We start from the raw sequence: 8,743 nt of genomic DNA on the forward strand, positions 1-8,743 counted from the left end.
AGCCTCTCAAGTCTGTTATATATCTATCCTCCTCTGAAGACTAGACTTGGCGCTGCTTGAGGATAAGAACTGGATTTTATTATCAATTATTTGCCTGGCATCATCCCTGACATGTAATAGGCACTGGACAGGTGTTTATAAAGTGAATTAACTAAAAATAGAGGGTTGGAAGTAGGGTGCACTGAGGGAGTGGCTGGGAGCAGTGTTATGTAGACAGATGCCGCAGGACCAGAATGCCATGTTAAGGATCTTGGGCTACTTTCTGAAAGGCAATGGGAAGCTGTCGAAGGCTTTAAGCAGGGGAGCCATGATTAGATTTCTGTGTGAGAAAGACTTCTCTAGTAGCATTTTGCTGAGTAAGTTGGATGGAGACAAGAGTGGAGACAGACAAGAGTGGGGACAGACAGACAAGGATACTATAACAATGATCTCAGAGGGCTTGGTGGTGAGGTGGGAAAATATGGGGCGTGTTCAGCATGCTCGGGAAGAGGACACTGACCTGGAGAAGAGTGTGGGGATGGGCATTTGTTTTCAGGACCTTGACTCTGTGTCCCTCTGCCTTACACGACTGTGAGCCCCTCCCTGGTAAGGCTTGCACCCTTCCTTTCTGTGAGCCCAGGGTACCAGCCCCTTCCCTTGTTCACTCTCATGAGGGTGAACTAGTGGGTTTCAGTCAGCTGCCTCCTCAGCGGGATCAGGGTTAGGGTTAGGGTGATCTGGATGGACAGGCAGAGTCCTTGTGAAGTTAGCTTGGCAAGTTTATTGAAAACCCAGAAATACAAAGAGTAGTACAAACAGGTCCCGCCCACCCCCAGACTCCCAGAGTTTGCAGACACAACCCTGCTGCAACCACAGGGCACAGAGTTGGGCCTCATATCATCACCACAAGAACAAGGCACATGGAGCTAAAGAGACCACCTCTCCATATGAACTCCACCTACTTGGCAGACCCACATACCGCAGATAAACCAACAACCATAAGAGAAATGGCCCGGACGAACCACTGGGAGAAGAACCGTCACAGGAACTTAGGTATCCCTGGGGCCACCAAGGACTGTGTGCCCTTTGGGGTCAGGGGAGGGATGATGAAGCATCTTCTGCCAGGGAAGGGAAGAGGGAGGGACAAGATGGGCTAAGGATGCCTGCAGATCTTAGGGGTCTGTGCTCATGCTGGCTCTGAACGACCCCTCTCTCCCCAGGGGCACTGCTTTCGGTAGTAGTGCTGAAAATACATTTACTGTGGCTGGAGCCTGAGGAGGATCCGAAGGAAAGGAATTAGGGAGAATCCTTCAGGAGGACATGGGCTAGGTTTGTGTGCTGGCAGGAAGAGTGGCTGGAGATCCCTCAGGACCAGAGTCTGTGCACCTCAGGGGATAGGAGCAGGGGATGTTCAGCTGGTTCTTCTCTGGGCAGTGGCCCCTGGGGCTAGGTGCTCAGTACCTGGTCCTGCGGGAGGTGGTGGTAGATGAGAAGCGGACGCTGGAGCTCCTGTTACCACGACCACCACTGCAGCTACTGAAGCCTCCCTCAGTGGGCAGTGCACAGGGGATGCTGGGGGCACAGGCATCACCCACCAGCACTGAGCCTCCTCTGGACCCAGAGCTCAGCAGGTCCCCACCAGCCCTCAGGCTTGAGGAAGCCAGAACCCCTCCGGTGGCACGGATGCTGCTGCTGGTGGAGAAGGTGACTCCACCATTGTGGGAAAGGCTGGATCCAGAGACTAACTCGGGCCCACACAGCACACCTCCTCGAGAGCTGCTCACAGCTGCAGAGAGGAAAGGAAAGGAATGTTGACTCTAGGACTCACCAGCCACTGGCTGAGTGGCCCAAAGACCAAGACTACACAGAAAGCAGACACCCAAATGGAAGTGGACAGATGCTGTAGTATCCCTGGGTGTTTGCTCATGCCCATAGATTGGCTGCCATCAATGTGTGCACATGTATACAAACTACTATTTATCCGTGTCCCACATCAGGTGGATTATGAGAGGCCAAGCACCCAAACACTGGAGAAGTGACCTTCACCGAACCATACAGTGGTTCCTCTGTCATTATATTGTCCCTCTTGCTTGTTCCCACGTATCCATCAGACAAGAAATCCAGCTAGCACCAGTTCCTGCCCATCCAACTGATGGTTCTGCTCTGTAGCCCAACTGCCCCACTAAACACAGCCCTTATGTCAGAACTGGAATCCAGCTTAGTCTTGATGGAAGTAGCCCCGACCTGTACGCTTTACATTATCTTCTCTGTTGTTGCGCCAGAGTCCTTGCCACCCCTGTGTCCTCTGGGCTTGACCTTATACCGAAGGCCATTGCTAACCCTCTGCCTTCCAGCAAATCCTGGTTTTTCTCTGAGAGCATAGCTGGTATCCTTCCAGGGTTAGTGAGACATCGGCTAGCACTCTCCTTCTCAAGAAGACTGGAATTCTACAGAGAGGAGACTCACATTGCTCTACAGTGATGGCGCCGTATCACACCTGCTTTGGGGATAGTCTATACTATCCCCAAAGGATAGGGAAGGACAGGGAAGCAGCAGGAGGTTGAAGGAGGAGGGGTGACTTCCATTTAGCATTGCCCTATCCCTGTGACCCAGATATGAATCACCTCTGTGACACAGCCTTTCTATTACTTCTGAGTCTCTGTGATGGCAGCCTACAATACCATTGAAAGCCAAAATCTCTTTCCAGAAACCTTTTCCTACCTTGAGAGTCCCAAAAACCATTGTCTACTTTTTGTTCTGGGAGCCTCTGCTGAGGACACACTCCCAGTCCAGGGACACTGATGGCCCTGCTTCCCTGACAGCCTTGGCCAGACCAGATCTTGGGAGATTCTTGACTTTCACAAGTGCCAAAAGGAAATTTGAAGGGGGAGGGGAGAAGAAATGGGCTGAGAAAAGGTGAGATACTTACATATGTTTACTGGCCCAACTCCTTCGCAGATCCTGGAGAGAGAGAGAGAGAGAGAGAGAGAGAGAGAGAGAGAGAGAGAGAGAAAGAGAAAGAGACAGAGAGACAGAGAGAAATGAATTCCTATGAGCTGTGAACTTGATTGCTGTCAGGGGGCTTCCTGTCTGGGGAGACCAGAAACTGGTGGGTCATAACCCTAACTGTTAGCATATCTTGAAACACACCAGTATCTAGACCCTGCCTCTAAATTGTTGCACGAAACTCTCTGACAGCCTATGACTATTTTAACAAATTAATCAGCCAAGCAAAATGCCTATGACCTGGCGCAGCTTGTCTATAATTGCATTTGACAGCACAGCACCTTCTAAAACCCTGCTGAGGGCAGCCAACTAATGTTTTCAGAAGATACATTGTTCTCCCTAGAGACTGCTCATTCCAGAATTCTTCACCTGGTTCCCTCCCCTTATTTGGTCAATCTTTCTAGAAGTCTGACCTCACTCCTTCCCCGTCTCACCGAATTTCCTCGCCCTCCAGCAGCCTCCTGTAGGTGACAATCTCGATGTCCAGGGCCAGCTTGACATTCATGAGCTCCTGGTACTCCCGCAGCTGCCTGGCCATGTCCTGCTTGGCCTGCTGCAGGGCACCCTCCAGATCAGCCAGCTTGCACTTGGCATCATTGAGGGCTGCTTCACCCTGCTGCTCTGCCTCAGCCACAGCAGCCTCCAGTTTGGCACACTGCAGAGAACAGAGTCTATGTGTGAGCTTTGCTAGGGACTCAGGGGTCCCCGAGTGGGGTTGGAAATCCCGCCCTAACTAATGGTGTGAAACCTGGTGCCAGGACTGGGTTGCAGCTCTCCATGGCTGCTTTTCCAGGGATAGTGACTATGGTTGGAAAGAGGTAGAGTGTTGCAGTTCCCTGTTCTCCATACCCATCAGGTTTCTACTGCTTTGAGACTAAAGAATCCAGACTCTTACATGCTTTCTGCTCCCCCCCCCCCCGAATCAGCCCCAGGCCTTCCTTCTAGTCCATATTCCTGCCCCCCCTCCCCAGGAAGTTTTTATGGCCAGCCCTTGGATTTGTGTCCAGGTCTTGCTAGATCCTTTACCTTCACCAAACTTGGTGCTCCTCAAAGCCAGGGCCCCGCCCCCTCCCTCCACAGCTTTTTCCTCTTTTTCCCACCTGAGCCTTGGTATGCTCGATCTCTGCTTTCAGCCTCTGGATCAACCGGGTCAGTTCATTGATCTCGTCCCGTGTGCTACGTAGATTGTCACAGTGCTGGCCAGCGGTCACCCGCATCTCCTCATACTGGGGGTGGAGGTGGGGTGGGGTGGGGCAAAGTTTTGACCATACATAGTCTGGGCTGAAGACCTCAGACCAAAATCTTCACCTTTGGACAGGGCACCTGTACCCCTCCCACAGTCTCCCATTGCCCACCTTGGTCTGGTACCACGACTCCACATCTGCACGACTCCGCCTCGCCACCTCCTCATACTGTGCCTTGACTTCAGCTATGATCCCATCTAGGTTCAGATCCCGGCTGTTGTCCATCTTCACGATGACAGATGTCTCTGATATGTGTGATTGCAGCATCTCGATTTCCTGTATTGGAAAAGCAGTAGGGCAGAGGGGCTCAGTGGTCCATCAGCAGCTGGGACTCTGCCACAGGGTCCCCTGTGAATCAGGGACAGGGAGCATTGCTTCTCGCTTTATGACTGTGAGAGTCCCCATTCCTACCTGGCCTGGGGCTCAGAAAAAGGCATGCTTGAGAAGCAATTAAGTCTGACTTTAGAACCCTTGTCATAAGCTCAGACCATACCTCCAGTACCTGCTTTGGCTTAGGTGACTATCAAAACCAGGGTACCTCAGGCGAGCAGACTGACAGCTGCCTAAATTCACATTTATCTAGAGCTGGTCATGGTCCACTGAGAAGTAATAATATTTTAAAACACAGTAGAGCCTGGAGGTCCCTAGATCCAGATTCTTCAGAGATCCAAGGTGTCCACCCTGGTGAGACCTTCCTCTACATCTCTGTCTGGCTCAACTTTAGACTAAATAGGTTGCTTGAAAGTAAATGGCAGTCACTGGTTTGGCTAGTAAAATCGGATGCATTTCCTTTCTTCTTTCAAATCACTTTGCCAGACATTCCCAAATTCAGTCTTTAGCTTAGACAACAAAGGTTTGGACCACAGATGATGGGAGTTCATTGTTAGGCTTAATATGGCTGTGGAGACGCCTACCTCCCTGGCCTTCCTTACCTTCAGACACAGTGGCAGAGAGCACAAAGGGCCTGAGTGGGGGTGGAAGCCAGTATCTGGAAACCTGAAGGCCTGACTCAGCCCCTACAGTGCAGGCTGCTGAGCAGTCATAGCCTTGAGTTCTTAAGAGCCTCACCTCATGGTAGAGAGCCTTCAGGAATTCAGTTTCCTGGATCAGAGTATCCACATTGGCTTCCAGATCAGATTTGTTCAGGAAAGCTGCATCTACATCCTGTGTAAAGAAAGAGAGGGATGAGCTCATGGCCTATGCTGCTCAGCCTCCTAATTAGGAGGGGTCCGGAGATATACAGGAGGGTCCATCAGTTCCTACAGAGCCTCTTTCCCTACTGCAATGTAGAAGCTCACACAGGGGTTGCTGGGCCTTATCCAGGGCTTGTTTAAAAGCAAGAAAAGGCCATAGAGATGACTCAGGAGGTAAAGTGCTTGCCATCAAGCCTGAAGACCTGAGCTTAATCCTTGGGTTCCACATGGTGGAAGGAGAGAACTAATTCTCTCAAGCTGTCCACATATGGACCAGGGTATACATATGCCCTTCCTGACCAAACCAAAAAAAAAAAAAAAAAAAAAAAAAAAAAAAGGAATGATTTTTACAGATAAAAGTAAAGAAAGCCTTAATTATTCAAGAAATAGAAGAGCAGTTTTAGCCACCACGGGGCTGTTGGGAAGTTTCTGGGGCTGGAGCTGGGGTTCCGAGAACATGTGCTTGCTTCCATGTAGAAATTCCCATCATCGCATCCCCTTACCTTCTTCAGCGCTACAAACTCATTCTCGGCATTGGCCCGGAATACCACCTCCTCTTCATACCTGGGGGCATGGAGATGAAGCGGGTAAGCCCTCTCTCCTACAACCTCCAAGCCCTCACTCATCCTGCAACGTGCTCCTAAACCAGGTTTGTTGAAGGACTTGGTTCTCTATTGCCACTCGCAGGTTTATCATATCTCAGTCCCACCTTTAAAACTTTCTTTAAGCCAGTGGCCCACAAAGTCCCTTACTTTTTCATTTTGAACTTAGGGTCTAAAATCTGGACCATTGCTACACTTCTCTGTGAGAGACAACTCGAGATCCTTGCAACTGAGCACAGAGGAAGTAGGACATAGCCCAATGTAGGCAGTCCTTCCAGAACTTAAGATGTCTTTCCCAGAGTCAACTCGTTCATCCCCACTGGTAGTATTAAGTCCCCCACTTCCTCAGCACCCACAAAGGGTCTCTTCCCACCTTCCACCTCCTCCCACCACTGTTCCTCATGCATCCCAGAGCTGGGTTTTGTAGCCAACAACTATCTTATAGTCATTCATGCAGCTGCTCTTATCTGCACTGGGCTGTATATGGGGCACAGGTGTGGGCAGCTTAGGAGCACTCACTTCTTCTTGAAGCCCTCAAGGATGTCTTGCAGGTGGTTCCTCTCTGCCTGCAGCCGAGCCTGGTCACTGCTTAGGACATCCAGCTGCCTCCGCAGGTTGGTGATATAGTTATCGAAGAGAGGCTCCAGATTGCTCCGGGCACATTTCTGTTCTTGGAGGAAGCTCCACTTGGTCTCTAGGAGTTTATTCTGTTGCTCCAGAAACCTCACCTATGTATGGAAAACAAAGGAAACACATTAAGGTGCTTGGTAGTGCACTGGCGTGGAGTAGGTCTTCAGATGGCCAGAGAAGACTCTGTGCCATAGTATTGCTGTTCTTCCCTCTGCTGGCTTATATTATGCTTCTAACTCACCGGAAGCCAGGAGGGTGGGTCTGTGACCCTCTCCCCACACCCAGCCGGTTAATAAATACATTTAGTAATAAAGACATTTCAATACTATTTCCCCTTCCACACCTGAGCAAGGTATGAGCCAGTCCTGAGGAAGTACACAGCATGAGACTTCTGTTGGGCTTGCCTGTGCCTGGGAATAGAAACCAGCCAACCCCAGCCAAGTACACGGAGCGACAACACTATGGGGGTCACCGTGGTACTAGGAGGTGGCTACCTGGAACTGCATACCATGGCCAGCATCCCTGGTATTCTATCAGCCGAGCTCTTTGGCTCAAAAGTATAATGAGGTCACAGAGGTTCACTCCCATCTCCTGAAACCAGGCTTCATCTCTGTGCAGACACCTGGTCTACCTGGTATCTGCTTTTGGAAGACTGACACCATTATTTCTCTCTATAGCTATTGGTGATCATCTGCGCTTCCCTCAGTCCTGATTAGGTCGATGTAGCCTATGTTGGGTGTATTAATTCTTTGCTTTTTATGTAAACATCACTCACTCTGTTCTCTACTTTGCTGCGTCTGAACAGATGATGAGACCATCTGCCTCAGACACTATGAAAATCTCCTCCAGGCCACTGTGATCTTAAATAATGAAGTACTTTAAGCATGATCTGTTCAGACACTGGCTGAAATCCCCCACCCGTGTGGGAGATGTGTCTAAGTCACTGAGAAATAGAACTTGGCTTGCCCAAATGCCATTAGGGTTAGCTGGATGGTCTTTCTTTTTTTTTTTTTTTTCCAGAAATTGTGGCCAGCATCTTAGTCTGTCTCACGATGCAGCAGTTCCTCTGGCTTGTCTATTCTCAGCAAAGAACAATCTAGAAGCCATTCCATGCCCTTGGCAGGTGCCTTAAGTGGTTTGGGTCAAAGGCAGTGGCTCAGACTGGATGAGCTCTTTTTGAAGGGAAGAGCATCCCAGAAACCCTCAACTCTCAGTGCCCATCCCAGAGGGTAAGCCTGCACGGTACCTTATCAATGAAGGAGGCAAATTTGTTGTTGAGGGTCTTGATCTGCTCCTTTTCGTCTCTCTTCACCCTCTGGGCATTGGGGTCAATCTCCAGGTTGAGGGGTGTCAGCAGGCTCTGGTTAACAGTTACAGCTGTGATAGCGGGGGCTGATGGGCCTCCAATTCCTCCGATTCTGTAGCCAAAGCCAGGGCCACCAAAGCCAGGGCCTCCGAATCCAGGGCCTCCGAATCCATAGCTAGGGCAGCCGCCAGCCCCAAACCCCAGGCCAACACCGCTGCTGGCCCTAAAGCCCAGGCCATCACCAGATCCAAAGGCCATCCCACTGCCAGCTCCAAAGCCAACTCCACAGCGGACAGGACGAGAGCATCCAACTGCTATCCGGGGTGAGGATGATCCAAAGTTGATGACGCTCCGACTACCAAAACCACCCAAGCCCCGGAAGCCAGGCCCACTCCTGCAGGAGACAGAGCTGGACCGGAAGCGGTTCAGATGCTGAGGGGCCATTGCTGAGCAAGAACTGAAGCTTCCCACCCGACGGCCAGAGCTGACTCTGTAGGAGCGGCAAGACATGGTGGCTTTGTAGACGGTAGCTGAGGAGCAATGTGGAGCGGGGTGAGCTGGAGCTGGGAGTCTCTGTGAGGCTAGTGGATCCCTCTCACCTCTTTTATGTGTGTGTGGACATGAGGATTGGCCTCATAAAAACGAAAAAAAGCCATTTGAAGGCATTTATGAGCTTGGGTAGTTAGCAGAAACTCTTCACATCTATAACATCCTTCACAATGAACCAATTCAGACACACCTATTCTCATCAGGATGCGGGCTGGAGCAGGCAACCTATAAACA

The 8,743-nt window shown here is 50.6% G+C and overlaps 1 protein-coding gene across 1 annotated transcript; it reads right to left on the reverse strand.

Moving 5' to 3' along the window:
• Window positions 1–740: 740 nt before the first annotated feature.
• Window positions 741–8,535, reverse strand: Krt84 (keratin 84). The gene is made up of 9 exons (NM_008474.2): window positions 7,901–8,535; window positions 6,544–6,752; window positions 5,926–5,986; window positions 5,298–5,393; window positions 4,341–4,505; window positions 4,086–4,211; window positions 3,420–3,640; window positions 2,909–2,940; window positions 741–1,765 (listed from the first exon to the last, which is right to left on the reverse strand). The coding sequence occupies exons 1-9, from the start codon at window positions 8,468–8,470 to the stop codon at window positions 1,434–1,436; spliced, it is 1,812 nt and encodes a 603-aa protein (NP_032500.2). The 5' UTR covers window positions 8,471–8,535; the 3' UTR covers window positions 741–1,433.
• Between the last annotated feature and the right edge of the window lie 208 nt (window positions 8,536–8,743).

This window comes from Mus musculus, chromosome 15, assembly GCF_000001635.26.
Source record: "Mus musculus strain C57BL/6J chromosome 15, GRCm38.p6 C57BL/6J".
In the NCBI taxonomy this organism is placed as follows: Eukaryota; Metazoa; Chordata; class Mammalia; order Rodentia; family Muridae; genus Mus; species Mus musculus.